Raw genomic sequence first — 18,762 nt, forward strand, 5'->3', positions numbered from 1 at the left:
AAGGATATCATTACAATAGAGATGAGGTAGATTTAAGGTGGAGTGGTGATTAGGAATAAAGGGAAAAGTAAAGTTGTGCCAAAATTTTCTGAAATGTTCCCTCAGGTTTCAGTGCAAATAGCATCTTATATAATTTCCATCGTGTAAGGGGTGGAAATGCTCCAGAAGTGTCTGTTCTTTACAAGGCTTTGATGAAATATTACAAGACTGGAAACCTCTCATGTTTATATTTATGTTGCACTTCTCTGCTGCTCCTGGCCTGGGATGAGCTCTGGAATCAGGATCATTGCCTGACAGTTCCAGGTGTTTGCATGTCAGACTCAAGCTGCAACCTTCTCTTAAATCATGTGGTTTAAAAGGCTCAAGGCATTTTGTCTGGCTTGGCTTAGCTGAAGGCAAAAATATTTTCATTTATAGGGAAAATTAGTTTTTTTAAAATTTGGATATTACAGCTTCCCTCAGTTTTAAAACCACATTATGTAAGATCCTTTCCCTTGTGACAAGAACCATGTCTCTCCACCACTTTTCTCCAGCAATAGAAGGTCTGCTTTGTGTGTGTGACTTCATATGGACCAGCTGCTGCATCTGCCTGCAAGAAGCTCTCTAATTTTGCCTTTTTGATTTCTCTGCTTCCACCCTTCTTGTCTCTTGTTTTCAGTGCAAATAAGATTTCTTTTAAATTTTACCAATAAAATATCGGCCCATTTGAGATAATTGCCCATGGAAAAAAAAATTAAAAGTTCGGACCAGGAATCAATATTCTTCCCAGAAACAGAGCTGGAAAGTGAATAATCTTAATCAAATGTGGTGGGAAAGCAAAAAGGCAGACAGAGAGCTGAGTTCTCAGGTAACTTCTGTACATTTCAGTTCCCATCACTGATCTACTCCCTGTTTGTGCTTAGAAACTAATGCCAAGTGGACAGCTCCAGACCTGACGATGCTGTATATCACTCTGTATATTACTCAGGAGTAACCAACCATCCAGGGACCAGAGTTAGTATGACTCTGTGTGTATTTTCCTGCTAAGCAATGAATATCTGACAAATGAATGAAGCTCAGCAGTAACCCACATGCTGTGAGCATGTATCCTCAAACCAGTTTTGCAAATTGGGACAGAGAGCTATAACTGGCCTTGCTGAAGTGGCCTTTGTTTTCCACAGCTCATGATGTTACACCGAATAACTCCTCTAATTCATGACACCTGAATAAACGTCAGGAAAACCAGTCTGGAATTCACATTCCACTATCTGCAGCCACCCTGCAGCCCAGCCTGGGCAAAGTCCCTTCCCTGATCCCTACACTGAAGTCAACTCTAATGATTAAAAAATGCTGCTGGACTAAAAATACATCCCACTGATAACAGGCTTGTTTGGAGACTTGAGCTGTACCTCAGCATGGCCTGCAATAGTTGTAACTCTGCTTGGCTTTAGGGTCCATTTAGGTATCTTTTTTTTTCACTTAAAATATTCCCTGACTGCTCCAAAGCACATTAGGCTGGAAGTTATCAGACTCCATAGAGAAGAAGAAAAAGAGTACATCTGAACTGGTCAACACCAGCTTTTAAACAAACAGAATGCCATATCAAAGAAAGATTATAAAAACATCCCTGTGGGATAGTTTTTACTGTTGCTTAGATTTCATCATCTCTATTTTCTCCTGTGGTTCAATTATTTCCAACAAAAAAGAAAATATTTGGCTTCTTTGGCTTAAGCTACAGCCTTCCTGCTGTTAAAAGAAAAAAAAAAAAAAAAAAAAAAAGGCAGTCTTAAATACATCCAAGTGTTTTAGCTGAAAGTGATGCCTTTCAGTGCTGTCTGAGCCCTGAGCAGAGGAGCAAGCCCAGCCTGTAGTGGCCCTTGGGCTCACAGCTGTCCCACCAGGCTCTGCACGCACACAGGCACAGCCAGGACCTGCAGAAGTGGGGGCAGAGCCAGCCAAGAGGAGTCCCCTTCCCCAGCCCTTCCAGAATAGCTGCAAAGTGATCCTGAGCATCCCCCCGGGGTGGGACTGTGTGAACATCCATGATCCAGGACCACCACCCACTCCCCTTCCTCCCTGCCCTACCACAGCCACGGCCCAGGAGCCAAACTAGGAACAACTCATTGTAATTAAGGCTAGTTGTGAGACCTTTTAAAATTGAGCATCCTGCTGAGAAATCCTTGAGCAGAGAGGTAAGGAACACACACTGCCTTGGGTCCTGTTGAAGACACAGTTAGAGATGATGTCAGTACCATTTATGGATCCAAGGAAATGTTATTTCAATAGACATTTCATGGTATCCATTACAGTTACAGATGTTGCAAGCTTCAATTATTAATTTATGTGCTCATAACTTTCCCAAAGCCAGATCACTTCTGTTCAAATGTAATTTTGTTCTCCTTTACAAAGTGTTTTAAGGGAAGGTTTTGACAAAACGTTATTTCCTGTTGCTTGGGTTAGAAGATGGAAAAGCATGGAATTGTGTGCCAATAAAGCTCTAATTATATTCTTTTGAGCACAACATACAGACAAAACAACCTACCCAATAGTAACCACCACCCCCCCCCCCCTCAGAGTGGACTCCATCCTTATGAGGAGGGCTTAAGCTTGGGTTTCTGGGTAGATTTTAAAAAATAATTAAATGTCTTAATGTGCTGGAAAGCATCTCCTTGTGTGTGTGTGTGCCACTGCCCTCTGGTGCACAGAGGCAGGAGAGTTTGGCTGCTCTGTAGGGACAGAGGTGTGGGCACCCACCCACTCCTGTTCCTGCCTAGAGCAAGGGCTCAGGTGCTGCTGTTTGGGAGCCAGGCTATGAAAGGAGTTAAATCCTCATCCCAGAGGGAGTTAGAAACCACAATCCCTGTGTAGATCTGTCCCTTTCTTTATTGTTTCCATAGAAAATGCACATGGAAAGAGTGTGCAGATGTGGTGTCCGTCACACCCCCCCCCTCAGGCTGTTGTCTCATCAGATGCTTATTCTAAAATACCCAGGAGGTTTGCTGCAAGTGGTGCTGTGCTCCTGCTGGGCACTACCAAAGCAGGGCCCTGAGCATCCCTGACCATTTGTTCTCTCCTGGTGGATGTTTATGGCACATGACAGACCGACACCTCCAAAGCTGAAGGAGTTTTGCCCAATCCAGGGGTTTGGGATAAAATATAAGGTTTAGCAGGGTAGATAAGTTGGGCTACATTCAGGGATAAATGTAACCTAGTCAGTAGTAGTTGTAATTATCCATTATGGACATTAGTGGTCAGAAACCTATGAAAATCAGCTAAAATCTTAGAAAAATATTTAGGATCACGGCCACACTGCCCCAACCTCCCATCAGGAGGATAGCTCTGCTTGCTGTACAGAGCAGGAATTTATCTCATCTGGAGCTGCTGTGCTCCCTGGGGATTTATTGGGGCAATTAAGATGACTTATCCAAATGTCTCAGTATATGGATTTGCACCTTTTCATGCTATTTTTCCCTCAAAGTCAGGTTTCACACATTTCTGACTCTCAATTTAACACCAGTGACCATCAAATCTGACAGTCACTTCTATTTCAGAATTTTCTCCCAATGAGACTGGTGTGAGTTTTGCCAGTTGGAACATGATGATATCAAATGCTCTGGAATGATAGTTGGGTGACCTTCTTAGCTGTATTTGAAAAATAAATTACTTCTCTCTCTAAAAATGAGGCCTGTTCAGCTGTGCATCAGGTTCCAAGAGTTCAGCCTCATAGTTTTGAAAACTTTAGCTTGATAACACAATGGAAAAAGTTCTGTAGCCCTGATTTGTGCTGAAGCGGGGAATTAGGATGAAATTACTGCCTTGGTTTGGTTCCATCTCTGACTTCTTTAAACTTGTTTATTTAAGCCTGTTTAAACAGTGCCTGAACCATCTCATTTGGATTAGCCTAATAAAAAAAAAACCCTCAAGTATACATATGAAGTTTCACATCATTTATTTCTAGGGGATAATTTCAAGTTTTTATCTTAACTGCTACACAAGGGAGATAGGCTAACCTCTAAACCTTAAACTGTGATTCTTTTGTGGTTATTAAAAAAATTGGTTGTAGAGGCTGACAAAGATTTCTCTATCAGTTCTGTGCCATTTGCAAGCAGAATGTCATCTCTGTTCTAGTCAGCAGCCACAGGAGCTCAGCTGGGGCCCTGCATGTCAAGCTGAGGGCTTTTTTTCCACCGTAATAAAGGTCCTGCAGGCTAAACTGCTGCTAGCTCGTCAGTGACACTTCTGAAATCCCCTTGATGAGCTTACACAAATGTAAAGATTCCTCCTCAGCTGTGCTGCTGATGGTGTACAACAAAGGTGGTTCTTCAGGCATGCTCACCCTGCTTTGTCTTCTATGTGTTTGCATGTGTGAGCGTATTTATGTGGACATCTGCATGGATAGACACAGGTAAATTAAATATGGGCATATAGGCAGGGCAGACAGATTTTTGTGCATATATATTTAATGTTATTCTGTGACTTGAAGTGGAAAGAGCAATAAAAAGCTGCTGAAAGCTTGTTTTAAAAGCCTGTGGCTATGGCATCTTCACCCGGTCAGAAGCTCTTAGGCACAGGTGGGATTATTGGGGTACCAGGAGTTGGACTCGATGATCCTGATGGGTCCCTTCCAACTCAGCATATTGTAGGATAAACTCTGTTTTCCCCAAAGAATAATTATAAAAATGAATTAGTACGTTAATTCTTACAACACAGTCCCTGCTTGTTTAGCCTTTATTTCCTTCAATTTGTAATAATCCACTGTAGCCTTTCCACTTTTTAAAGACTTTGTCTCTAAACTGTGGCACCCAAGTAGGTGGTCAAGCCAATACTTCCTTTTCCCCAGCCAGACACCCGGGGAAGAGGCAGCAGATTGTGTTTTCAGGAGATTCTTGCTGGAAAGCTTTCCTGGGATTATCATCGCATGTCAAGGATGATGTCCATAAAAAACCATAGATTTCCCAACAATACAACTTCCTTGGAAAGAAAATTTGGTTTTCTTTAGTTCACTTATTTTGAATGAATAAAGGAGTCCATGGGGAAGGAGTCAGTTCTTCAAGAAAATACTCATTCTTACAATTACTATGTTCCTGCTTCCTCTCTACCCTGCCAAAATTCACCATAAAGAAGAGGTGTGGTAATTAATTGCCTAACAAGTGCCATAATTAATGTTCTGCAAATGCAGGATCCTCTAGGTGAAGTGATACAGCTGAGTTATAAAATGTCCCATTCTGTGTTTGAATACCAGTACAGACACACACACACACACACATATGCTGAGAGGATGTGTTGTGTTCATTTTTATTTACTTTTTTTTTAGGACACTTTGATTTGTCTTTCCTTCGAAGTATTTTTGAAGGACTTAATTTCTGTGCAATAGAGCTCATGGACAAACGCTAAGTAAATGCAAAATAAGGAATGCAGTCATGGTTCTGAAAACATTTAATATTTTTCAAACTGATGCCAGTTGTGTGCATTGACAGTAATCCTGTCTAATCCCTTCCACATGTATTATCTTTGTGCACCTGCTTTCATTGTCTCACTTATCAGTTTTGAATACTTAGAACCACAATTTGCAGGAAGGCAAAGCAGGAGAACAAAGCATCCACTCACTCACAGCTTGCTACACTGCAGTTTTGTATTGTAAAGATAAAACATAGTCTTACATTTCGGTGCTGGGAGTCAGCATCTTCCATTGAGACATTTTTCCTCCCTCCTGTCCCCCCAGCTGATGTCTGTCTGTGTTTGTGTTCCTTGGCAGACTGACTGAAGCACACAGAACCGCTGTGAAAGTCATCAGGAGAATGCAGTATTTTGTGGCCAGAAGGAAATTTCAGGTAAGCAGCAGGATTAATCCCAAGTGCATCTCGTGAGCTCGTGGGACATCGAAGGCATTCTCAGAGGGGACTTGTCTTGGTGAAGGTGGTTGTAACAAGTCAAAGGTGCTTTTGAGGTTCTTGGATTCACCTTTTGTGGATTTTTTTAATGGCGTGGGCAAAATGATCAGTGATCCATGCTACAAACCCCTGACTTTGTGGAGCCAGCATCATTATTTCTTACTGCACTTGTTTTTTGGGCTTCTGCTTGTTTAACTGTACTGACCAGTACTTACCCATCCACTAGCAGAAGTGAAGAAAAACACTGGTGTTGGGGTGAAAAAACCTCTGTCAGGGTGTCTGCAAAAATACTGATCATAACAAGAATGTTATCAACCATCTGATCAGTGAGGGAATGTTCAGTCCTGTGCTGTGTATGGCTGACAGATCAATAGGCTTCACTGACAAGTACTGTGGGTGCAAAGTTGCTTTCACAGGTGTGACTCACGTTTCCAAATGTATTTCCCAGAAAGGGACCTCTTAGGCCATATTTTATAAAATTGTGGAACATCTGCTGTCTGGAAATTTGCTGTCTTTATGGAGTGTTCAGTTAATTTTCTCAATCAGGTTACAAAGTGCTCAAACTAAGTGTGCTGCATTGAAAATACTGTTTCATTTTGCCTGTTTAGTGAGACTTATTATGATAAATCTTGTTTGGGATGTGATCCTGATATCATCATTCTCATCATCCATGGGCTGGAAATGCCATAGAAATGAAAAACTAACTTCTGGACTGATTTTCAAAGCCCTCATTATTTCCATCTCAAGGTTCATGCTTTTTTTTTGTCTAAGAGGATGCACTGCAAGTTAATGGCCTTTCATAATCCTTTTGAAGAGGTTTTAAGAAAATAAATCAAAAAAACCTACATTTCAGGGAAGTTTGATTAGAGCTGTGCACTTAAATGCAAGCGATAGAAGCCTGAGATAAGATCCCAAAATTCAGAAGATTCTAAATTAGGGCAGATGGAACATCTTATGTATTTCCTAATCCCATGCAAATGTGTATCTTCAGAAAACCCTATCTTTTGAAAGAAGACTAGGAGAAGTCAGTTTGTTAAACTCAGCAAAAAAACAGGAAAGCAGGATTATATTGTAAATATAATATATAAAAATTGTAATTTTTTTGTAATTTATATTCTAAATATAATTGTAAAGAGAGAGAAACACTATGGGAAATAAAAAAAAAAAAAGAAGAAGAAAATAGGGACACTAGTTCTATAAAATAAAATCAGTTTATAAACAAGTTAGGTTAAAAATTAGGATATTTCAAACCACCAGAGACCTAATGTTCTGGAGCTGTCAGCCAGTGGCAGTCATGCCAAACCTTAAAAACTGAATTTCCTCAATTTATGGAGAGAATTCTGCGAGTCAGTGACACGGCAGAAGAAGAAAAAGGAATAATCTTTTGTTTCTTCCTTTCTTGGGGCCATGAAATAGAGTTTATAGGACTCCCCATGCTAATTAGATTTTGGAAGTTCAAAGCTGGGTAATATTATTTAGTTTTGCATGCTGAATGTGGAATACTGAGCTCAAATGGCCAGGATTTGGGATTGTGAACAGAATGAAAGTCAAAGGAGTTGTTCAAGTGCTGCATTTACCACACTCGTCTGGAGGCCCATTACCTCCTGGCTTCAGTTGTATCGTTCTAGCATTTCCTAATAAAAACATGACAGGGGATTGTGCCAGAGTTTGGCAGGACATAAGATGCCCAGATCTAAATCTTTATGGAAAAAGAGGAGGGGAAAGTGGTGAAAGCTGAAGGGATTTTTTTACTCAGCTTCAGAGAGGACTCAGGCAGATTGCAGCATTTTGCAACTGTAGGATTCGGAGCTGATGGTTTGCTAAAAGGGATAACTGTCAGAGGACTTCTTTTGAGGAGGAAAAAAAAATTTCACTGGGAATGAGTAGAATTAATTATGCACATAGTAGCCCATTGGGGAGAAGGGAGGGAAAGGCTCCCCAGCACATCCAGGCTCTGCGCCATGCACGGTGTTTAAATAGAGAGTGTCCAAAGGAAAGGACATGGGAATTAGCCAAAATGCTCTCCAGGCACCCCCCCTAGTCCAGCTAAAGACTGATACTGGCACTGCTTCTTGGGGTGAAGACAATAGGCTGCTTTTCTGGCCAGAAATAGTGATGTGTCAGCATCTGCAAAATGTGGAGCTGGGGAAGGGGGAGGAAAAAGCCCGACCAAAAACCGAACGATAAGCTGAAAGCTGAAACCTCCCTCCCCTGCAAAGCCTCTGCTCCCAAATGCACTCAAACGCGCGCACACACACCTCCAAAGCCACAACTCTTCTGAAAGTATTGGTGCAGATAAGTGCTGTGTGCAGGGAAGGCTTTTTTTCACAAAGAGCTCTTGCTTCTTCATTCATTTCACAGGATTTGTTTCCATTCCAGTTCCATGCTTTTATTTGAAATTTCTAGGATGGTGTGGCAGCCTTCCAAGCATGACTCCAGCACATACTGTAGGTGTTCAATGCATGTGTGCAGTGGTGCATGCTAATGGCTCTGGCTGAGGCTGTGACAGAGTGCAAACAGACAACAAGATGACTAATGAGCTGTTTTCAGTAATTTTCAATTACTAGATTTGCAGTTTACCTTTGCTTTTTTTCTCCCCCCCTTCTTTTCTTGAGTCAGAGCCAAAAAGGGAGACATTTTGCCCCACATTTCCCATAAGGGTTCTCAAAATGCTGGTCTTTCCAACAGGCCATGATTTGTGTTGATACCTCCCCACATAAATTGATTTTACTTGCTAAAATTTCACCGTGCTGCACTTTTTATAACCACATCACTTTCTGCAAATTCTCCAGACTTGTTTCAAAATTTGGCTGCAGTAGTTGCAGCAAGAAACCAAAGCTTGGCAGAAGCACCTGGATTCTCATTAGGATGGGATTTTTTTCACTCTCTTGCAATTTTTTATCTGTCCTTTTTATTTTAATTGCACCTTTTTTTCTGATCTCAAAGGTATCATGAAAGACAAAGGAGGACAAACAAAACCCACGTGCGGCAGTCTCCTGACTTATGCAGAGCATCTGTCTTCCCTGTTCCTCAAGCAGCAATATTTCTGTCACCAGACATCTCTGGTCTTCAGAGATGTTTGATTCTGGGTCCAAGTGCTCTGAGTTGGGCCAGTCCCTGGGGTTCAGTCCCCTGACATTATGATTAACACATGGCTTTGGAATGAGCCAGGAGATACTGCACATGGGCGTCCCAGATAAATTATCCATCTTGGGCTCGTGTTTCCCAAATACACTGTGAAGGGCTAATATTTTGCTCAGTATGGAGTAACATGAAGACATGACTCTAACTGACAGTAATGGGAATCATTTGGCTCCGTCTCCACAGCAAATATTCACTCCCACAATGGCTGCGTATTTTTTTATTCATTACAACAACTGTTGCAAAATGGCAGGCAAATAGGCAGATAAAAAAAAACCAGAATGAAGGCCTGTCTGAAATAGAAATCCAGTTTGGCCAATGCTCACCTTTCAACATGCTACCCTCCTCCTTTCCCAGCAAGCTCGGAAGCCGTACGACGTCCGTGACGTGATTGAGCAGTACTCCCAAGGACACCTCAACATGATGGTTCGCATAAAGGAACTTCAAAGGAGGTAGGACCTGTCTACCTCATGAAATATCTGATTCCTCTAGTGCCAGCTGGCTGTAGGACAGATGTGTTCTTAATGAACAGTAATTGTCCAAAATTGCAAGCACAACAGGGAGCACAATATCTGGAGGATTTAACTCGGAGCCATTTTTAACCCTTTTTACGACCAAGTTCACAATTGCCCTTTATTCTCCTCTCCTTTTTCTCTAAGTGGAATTAAAAGAAATTAAGGTGCATGCTGTGAAGTTTATAGTGGGATCCAAGCTGTTCTGTCCTCTTCTTTGAAAAGGAAAACTTTTCAAATAATGATTTACCTTTCTGTTTCCACTCTGTGGTTCTCCACAACTGTGAGAAATCTGCTTTGCTTGTTCTGCACTATCTGGAACTTTTCCCTGCCCACATTCCTCCCTGCACATGCTTTCTCCAAGTTCGGGGTTTCCAGCTGAAATATTTTGCCACAAAACTATTCTCTTCTGTTTTTCTCTTTCAAAGTGCTTTTCTCTTTACAAATTAATGCTGTGGACTGGGACACCAGAATGAACTCCCCTGGCCCTTAAATGAAATGAAAAAAAAAATCGTATTGAATGGAATCTACTGTGTCAACATATATAGATATTAAATCCGCCTGCACGAGGCTCTAGGAATAGTTGCAAATGTTATTAAGTAATTCTGTTTGTATAGTCTTTGTTATTAGATTACATAGGACACAGGAGAAATATGTTTTAGTTACAACTTGAAAGTCTGAGAAATATTAGTACTCAGGAAAATAACAATAATAATATGGTTTGATTTTGGAGGAAAAACTCTTAAAGAGCTAAACTGCTGACTGTGTGTGCAGAAAGTCATGCTAGTCTCATGTTTTTGCTTGTTTTGGTTTGGGTTTAGAGCTACTGTAAATTTTCATGTAAATTACACTCCCATGCTTAGCAACAGAGTTTAAGTTGTTTAGTAATTGCTCTGCTGGTAATTTTCTGTTTGCCTCTCAGGTTGGATCAATCCTTGGGAAAGCCAGGTCTTTTCCTCCCAGGTATGGTGACTACATTTTATGCAAAATTATTATCTTCATAACTTTGGGAAAATACATTTGGCTACAGTAATGTGGATTTATAATCCAGCCAATCATACATGATTGTAATTCTGTTAATAAGCCCTGGAATGCCTGTGTAAAGATAAATACATTTCATTCAGGTGGTAGGGCAGTAAATGGAAATTAAGAATAAATGTTAAAATATGTATTAGAACATGATGAGATGGAAATATCCTGAGGGAAATCCTTCTACAAAAACAGTCTTTCTGAATCTTTTGGTCTGGGCCTGGGATTACAGTATGTTTATTCCATTTAAAGAGGTTTCTTCCTTACTGAACTCATGTCCCGTATCCACAAGTAACTTGGAGAACAACTGAGGGTGGTAAAGTAATTTCAGAGCCTCTAAAACATGGCATGTTGTCAGTGGTTAATATTATCAGAACAAGGAATATCATTCAAAACACATTTTCAACATCTGATTGCTGCAGAAGGCTCACTAGTACAATCCTTTTTCCCTGTAGCTGGTTTTGGACCACAGGAAAAGAATCTGTCAGCTTCAATACTTCTATAAATATTTATGCATGGGAATTCATTCCACAATGTGCAAGCTAAATTTATGGAAAAACATCCCTTACCTCCAAGAATGTATTATTTTATTTCAAGTACAGCATTACCAAACTGAAATTTTTCAATTTGTGCTTGAAAGGACCGGTGTTAGAAGCACTTTTTATCAAGCAGTTTCTGGTTTCAGAGGAGGTGAATAATTAGAAGCTCATTGTAAAATAATGTTCTGTGAGGTTCAAGAAGCTGAAGATGTTCAGGAAGTTTGGTCTCACCAAATCTTGAGTCAAAAGGGTCATAGAAACCACTGGGAAGGTCTTAGGTGGGCCTGTGGCTTTGGACAAGTGTTGGAAAGAATCTGAAGTACCAAGGAACTTACTGGAAAAGGTAGAATGGTGGTTAGGGATGCAGAAGCTGGTGAGCTCAGTTAGGGGGCTGCAAGACCAAAACCAGAAGTGGTTTGATCTAGTAGTTATTTTATCTAAACCCTCCACAAATCCAAAAATAAGGTAAGCGGTTCCAGAGACATGGTCTGCAGAACTAAACCTAGAGTTAGTTTGCAATTACTCCTGGAGTTATCCAACCTGCCTTTATTCCCAGGATTTTCCAAGTGGTGAACAGTGAAAAGTGGGTGCAGTATTTGTTTATTTGGGGTGAAAATGGACTTTTGTACTGTTCTTCTCTAAAAAAAGGGTTATCCCTGGGTTTCCCTCAAAATGCATGGTTTATTCTATATTGAACATGGATTTTTTTATACAATACTTTTCTAGGCATTGCTAAAATTGTAATTTTTAACAATATGGGTGTTTCCCCTAGACTGTGTTATTTTTGTACTAATGACAAGCAAAAAAGAAGTGACAATGCAAAGAAAATGAAACTGCCAAGGAGGAAAACATGAAAAGAATTTTCCTTTCCAGCTCCTTTTATTTTTGTTCCTTGTTTTATTATACTCCCATTCAAAGACTCTTAAGGTCTGATTCCAAGCCCGTTGAAATGAACAGGACTCTTTCCAGTGACCTCAGTGGGATTTGGATCAGTTTTTTTATTGAAAAGTCTCTGTTGTGGACTTTGATAATATTATATAAAAGCAATTGCAGCCTTTCTATAGTATTATTACCTTTCAAAAGTGAATGATTTCACAAAAGACCCAGAATCTGAATTCACTGGAAGCAATTATTGCTTTTTTTCAAGTTAGTTTCTCTGAGATAAAAAAGCACTAAAAGCTGTGTTAAAACAAGATAAGGATATGAGAAGAGAATAAAAGCCATGCTGGGTCAGAGCAGTCCTGACTCTGATGGGGCCAAGAGCAAGGTGCTTTGGGAAATGTGTAAAAAAACCTCCAGCCTTCCTGTCAGCTTTCAGCCCATTGCACATGAGAGGCTTCCTGACAAAGTTGTAGTGTATTTAGTCTCCAAAATGGTTTGTCCTCAACCAACTTGCCTAATTATCCCTTTAAACTTAAAATATCTGCCATATTTTGTACAAAGAATTCTAATAATTCCACTTTCACATGTGCATATTGGGAAGAATTCTCCCTTTTTGCTTGTTTTGGTCTTGTCATCTCCTCCCTTTCTTTGAAACTCCTACAAGCAGGAGTGGATTTAAAAACACTAAGATAATGAATCAATCTTCCAAGGACCTGGACCCTACTTTTATGAATATATTCAAAAGACTCTCTCTGAGTTTCATTGGAAGCCTGTCCCAGTGTTCCAGGGGACACAATTTTGTCAGATGAAACAGATTCCTGTCACAATAAACATATGCCTTAATAATGGAAAGTGTTGATGTAGAGGGAAAGAGCATATTAACTGAATTGATGGAATCAACAAAGTACACACATACAGTGATGCAAATAAAGAGTTCATGCTTGACCTTCACTACACACGATGGAGTTAACTGCTTTTGAATGCAATTTTTGAGACTTACTACAGCTTTTCAGGGGCAAAGGTGAAGAATAATGCCAAGGTAAAACAAAAGATCCAGTGTTTGGGTTCAGAAAAGTACACAAAAAGCTGATGTTTATCTGCAGTTTATCTGAACCTCTTGGTTCTGCATGACACAGGTGAGAATGCCTGAAGAAAAGGGTTTTCTTGCAAAATTTTGACAGTTCCATTGTTTGCTTTTTTTTTTCCATTAAGTGCCACCTAAGCTTTCTGATACTTTTCCCTTCCCATCTGTTAAAAAGAAATTGGGTCACTGTATCTTTTAAAGCATAATAAATATGCTCAGCTTAAAAAGCTTAATTTTATCTTTTTTTAAAGTCATTTAATATTTGAAATGAGAGATACCCATATTTCTGCAGGAACTGGTTTATCCCACCCCCTCCTGGAGATGAAAATGTTTTAGCAGTTTATTTTTTAGGCTGTCCAAAGGAAATCACAAGTGCTTGATCCAGGACTATGCCTTACCTTTTTTTTAATTTCTTCTATCAATCAGCTGCAAAAGGCTCTGAATGACAAGAAAAGAGACTCCAACTCAAGTCTCCATGACTGAGGCAACTTTGTCATTTGCTAATTTTGGGGTGTAAAGGGGCAATCCTGACCTTCTTTTTCAGCAGCATGCACAGTTTACAAACCCAAGAATCCAGATCTTGCCATAAGCTCATCACAATCATCCCTGCACGGAGCTTTGGCAGAGCTGGAGCAAACACAGCTCCAGAAAGGCGGCATTTGCACCGAGGGAGCAAAAAGAAGGCAGCAGTGCCTCCTGGGCTGTTCTGCTTTCTGAGATACCATTTACAAAAGTTTGAGGTGTCTTCAGCAATCTGGAATATCCAGTCAATTTCCTCATTTTCTGCTTAAAAGCAGCTGATGGCTGCTTGTATGATGTCAAATATTTCAGAAATATTTGAATATTTTTGCATTAGCTCTCCTCTAGCTGTGTAAAAATCAAGGAAGGACTCTTGCTCTATAAAGCAGAGTAGTTTCCAGCTTTTTTCATTTTCAGACCATCTCTCTGCAATTCATTCACTGTCCTAAAGGTCTTCATAAATACTTTTCCCTAACCAAAGGAAAAAAAAATTATTTTCTTTAAAGTTTGGTATATTCTGATGAGATGTAGCACACTAACTGTGTGAAAAAATAAGATTAAGGTGCCATTCTTCCTTTGATTTGCTTTCTTCCTCCTGCTCAGTTTTTGTTATTTGTATCATGTGCTTCCATCTGGGGAAAGAGTTATCATCTCTTGAACTGGTGTGAAGCAAATGTAAAAGTGTTTGAGATTTTTTGGGGTTGGTTTTTTTTTTGTTTGATTGCTTGGGGTTTTTTTGTTTTGTTTTTTGTTTTTTTTTGCAATAGGCATATCTTCTTCTTCACTAGGAAAATAGATGGGCCAGCTTTGTGAAAATATTAGGAAATTAATATAGGATTGTGTTGTTTGAAAGTAGAATACTCAAGAAAGTAAAGACTTCCAGGGAAGAAATGTCCATATTAATAAATATATGCTATTATTATTAATCTGTATTAACAACTATTCAGTCTCCTGAATTAGAATGCCTATTGCTTATTTACTCAGATGTTTTCTCAGATTCAAATCTAAGTATATAAAATAATGAGTTTATCGTACCAACCATGTGATGCAAGATGTTTGTTTATTTCTGAGATAAAAATTTCCATATATATTTTCATCCAGTTATAAGTAATTGTGCTTCCTTTCATCCTTTGGCTCTGTGCCTTTCCCATAAGTGTTACAGGATTGCTTAGCTGATCTCTGTTTTAGTGCAGCCCAACACAGAGTAGAAACTCAATCCTAAAGGGAAGTTATTTTTGATTACAAAGTGAAGACTGGAGAAATTTAGACATTTCATATGGTTGGCCATGCAGTCTTTTCAACTCTGCAAAAAGAAACAATCTAATGTAGGAAGTCTCAAATCATCTATCTAGAAAAGACTCGAGAGAGAAACAAAAAAATGAGCCAGAAATCACACGTACTGGAGCGACTTTATCTGAACTTACCCCCGTGTTTGGTGAACTGTGCACACACCACATTTGCTCTTAAAGATGGTCTCTATTAGAAGGAAATCCTTGTAAATTAGGGCTGGATGCTGTTCCCCGTGGAGGCTGATAAGAAACGGGGGAGGACCGCAGCATTTTGTGACTTTCACAGCCTGCGTGCCAGCGCAGGGGTGCATGAGACACAGCTCCCTCCATGTGCATCATTCCTTCCTTTTCTGTTTTTCCACATCTTAGAGCAGTGCCACATGCCACAATGCAGCTTCTTACTGCTTATCTGCTCCCTATTTTCCTTCCTGTTCCACTCAGCTTTCAGGAATAACTAAAATAGGAAACACTATTAACTTGGTTTGGGATGTCTTGGTGATTATCTGAAGGATGGAATTAGAGCTGGTGAGGAAATGATTATTTTATTATTTAAAAAACCGAAAAGCTTTTTGAAGTATTTCTTCAGGTTTAGGGGACTTACTGGGGTTAGACCTAAACAAAAACACTATCTGCCCACTGCTGTTCAAACCACATCCCAATTTAGAAATCTTTACAGTCATGCTTTTTTGCTGAGATATACTTTGAAAGATGTGTTTAGAGATTTACTAACTAGAAAGTAGACAGCAGAGCCAATTATTTCATTTTAGGCAGAGATGAACACAGAGATAAACTTGAGCCTCAGCCACTTACATTTTAAGAAGTTTCTGAGGTTGTGAACGATGAACAGTACACATGTATGAGCCAAGCTCTGTCACTTATTGTCTGTCCCACATTTTCTTTCCTGATTTTATTTGTTCCTGCAGGTTCTCTGGGGAAACACTTCTCTTTTCTAAGCCTTCAAAGACCTGCCAAGGGTAGAGGACCTTTTAAAGGTTCTGGGTGGTGTGTGGAGGAGAAGGAAAGCACAAAGTGCTCTCGCCAGCACTGCTTTCGCTGGTCTTCCTCTGGGGTTGTGGTGTGTGCAGCACAAGTTACCTTGAGGTGAACTTTGCTGCAAACAGATCACTAAACATATCCCATAGCAAATATAAATGGTAAAGCAAATATGACTCCCTGAGAAATCCAGGAATGTGATGAGCACACACAGGCACTCACTGTGAACTCTGACACAATGTAAATTCATATCTCAGCCTACCTTCCTTCATATCTCAGCCTTGTTCAAGCCCTCAGCAAAATTGACTTAGTTGGCTTTAAAAACCAGACCTTAATCACTCATGAAAATGGAGCAATGCATGAAAAAATCCAGGAATAATTACTGCAGGTATTGGCAATATACTTTAGTAGAGAAAAACATCCAGCTTCCATTGGCATCAGCTTGTAAGTTATTTCAGTATCGGGCTGTGGGTTTTAACTTGTGAATGTAGTTTCCCAGCTCAGAATATGTGTGGGTTTTTGCTTCATTCCCTGTGCAATAACACCCTCAAACTATGGCATTCCTTAGCAATAGATCCTGTGAACAGAAAGCACAGACCCCATTTTCTACAGTTTCCACTCTTGGCTCCCAATCCCATTTGCAGTGGAATGTGACACTGGGCTTTACTATGCAGGCCTCATAAAGAGTAGGAGGCAAAATGAGGATGCAAGAGCTTTTCCCAGTGTCACTCCTTTGTAAAGAGGAGATGGATGGATGGATGGATGGATGGATGGATGGATGGATGGATGGATGATGGATGGATGGATGGATGGATGGATGGATGGATGGATGATGGAGGATGGATGGATGGATGGATGGATGGATGGATGGATGATGGAGGATGGATGGATGGATGGATGGATGGATGGATGGATGATGGATGATGGATGGATGATGGATGGATGGATGGATGGATGGATGGATGGATGGATGGATGGATGGATGATGGATGATGGGTGGATGATGGATGGATGGATGATGGATGGATGGATGGATGGATGGATGGATGGATGATGGATGATGGATGGATGATGGATGGATGGATGGATGGATGGATGGATGGATGGATGGATGGATGGATGATGGATGGATGGATGATGGATGATGGATGGATGGATGATGGATGGATGGATGGATGGATGGATGGATGGATGGGGGATGGATGGATGGATGGATGGATGGATGGATGATGGATGGATGGATGGATGGATGATGGATGGATGGATGGATGAATGGATGGATGATGGATGATGGATGGATGGATGGAGGATGGATGGATGGATGGATGGACGGACGGACGGACGGATGGATGGATGGATGATGGATAGATGGATGGATGGATGGAGGATGGATGGATGGATGGATGGATGGGGGATGGATGGATGGATGGATGGATGGATGAATGGATGGATGATGGATGGATGGATGATGGATGGATGGATGGATGATGGATGGATGGATGGATGGATGGAGGATGGATGGATGGATGGATGGACGGACGGACGGACGGATGGATGGATGATGGATAGATGGATGGATGGATGGAGGATGGATGGATGGATGGATGGATGGGGGATGGATGGATGGATGGATGGATGGATGATGGATGGATGATGGATGGATGGATGGACGGACGGATGGATGGATGATGGATGGATGGATGGATGGATGGATGATGGATGGATGGATGGATGGATGGATGGATGGATGGATGATGGATGGATGATGGATGGATGATGGATGGATGGATGGATGGATGGATGGATGGATGGATGATGGATGGATGGATGGATGGATGGATGATGGATGGATGATGGATGGATGATGGATGGATGGATGGATGGATGATGGATGGATGATGGATGGATGGATGGATGGATGGATGGATGGACGGACGGATGGATGGATGATGGACGGACGGACGGATGGATGGATGATGGACGGACGGACGGATGGATGGATGATGGATGGATGATGGATGGATGATGGATGGATGGATGGATGGATGGATGGATGGATGGATGGATGATGGATGATGGATGGATGGATGGATGGATGGATGGATGGATGGATGATGGAGGATGGATGGATGATGGATGGATGGATGGATGATGGATGGATGGATGGATGGAGGATGGATGATGGAGGATGGATGGATGGATGGATGATGGATGGATGGATGGATGGATGGATGGATGGATGGATGGGTCTCTACCACTCCAGCCCTTGAACCCACGGATATGCTGCCTCCTAGACCTGCAGCCCCAGTTGAAAACTATTCTGATTTTTTTATGTATAGCAAGTTTACCTTGCTCAAGCCAGTAATATTCAAAATTGCAGGTGGGCCCAGGTACCTTGCCCATTCCATCCAACTACTGAAATAATTAAACAACAAAACAGTGTTACTCCAGACTCCATCTATACCCCTTCATGTCCACAGACTACCTTTACCGAGGTCCAAGTTGCCCTTTAGACTCACTTAATCTTGTCAGTCTGACAAACTAATTCCCTTCTCTCCAGCCACTCTCTTTCACTTGTTTCATTCTTTCTTGTTATGTTCATGTATTTTATTCTACCCTACTCTTACCAGCTTTTTTTTTTTTTGCTTTGAATACCATAGATATAATTCATAGTTTGAATTTATTCTCCACCTAATGAATGTCCCATTTTTATTCTTCTTTCTTTAGAAAAAGGGGTAGACAAAGGATACTACAGTATAGGAGCCAGACTGATCCGGCTGGAGGATAAGGTAAGTGCATGAAAGCTTGCTTTTTTTCTTTTTTTTTTTTTTCTGAGCAATGATATCTGATCTAGAGACCTGCAAGATAGTATCTTGGCATGATTTACTTTAGAATTACATGGCT

The 18,762-nt window shown here is 40.7% G+C and overlaps 1 protein-coding gene across 1 annotated transcript in view; it reads left to right on the forward strand.

Moving 5' to 3' along the window:
- Window positions 1-18,762, forward strand: part of LOC128807944 (potassium voltage-gated channel subfamily KQT member 1-like) — a 410,223-nt gene that overhangs the window by 213,125 nt on the left and 178,336 nt on the right. Inside the window, exons 13-16 of the mRNA XM_053978678.1 lie at window positions 5,735-5,810; window positions 9,369-9,463; window positions 10,446-10,486; window positions 18,586-18,647. Of these exons, the coding sequence (XP_053834653.1) occupies window positions 5,735-5,810; window positions 9,369-9,463; window positions 10,446-10,486; window positions 18,586-18,647 (274 nt within the window). The remainder of the gene's footprint in view (window positions 1-5,734; window positions 5,811-9,368; window positions 9,464-10,445; window positions 10,487-18,585; window positions 18,648-18,762) is intronic.

This window comes from Vidua macroura, chromosome 5 (assembly GCF_024509145.1).
Source record: "Vidua macroura isolate BioBank_ID:100142 chromosome 5, ASM2450914v1, whole genome shotgun sequence".
NCBI lineage: Eukaryota > Metazoa > Chordata > Aves > Passeriformes > Viduidae > Vidua > Vidua macroura.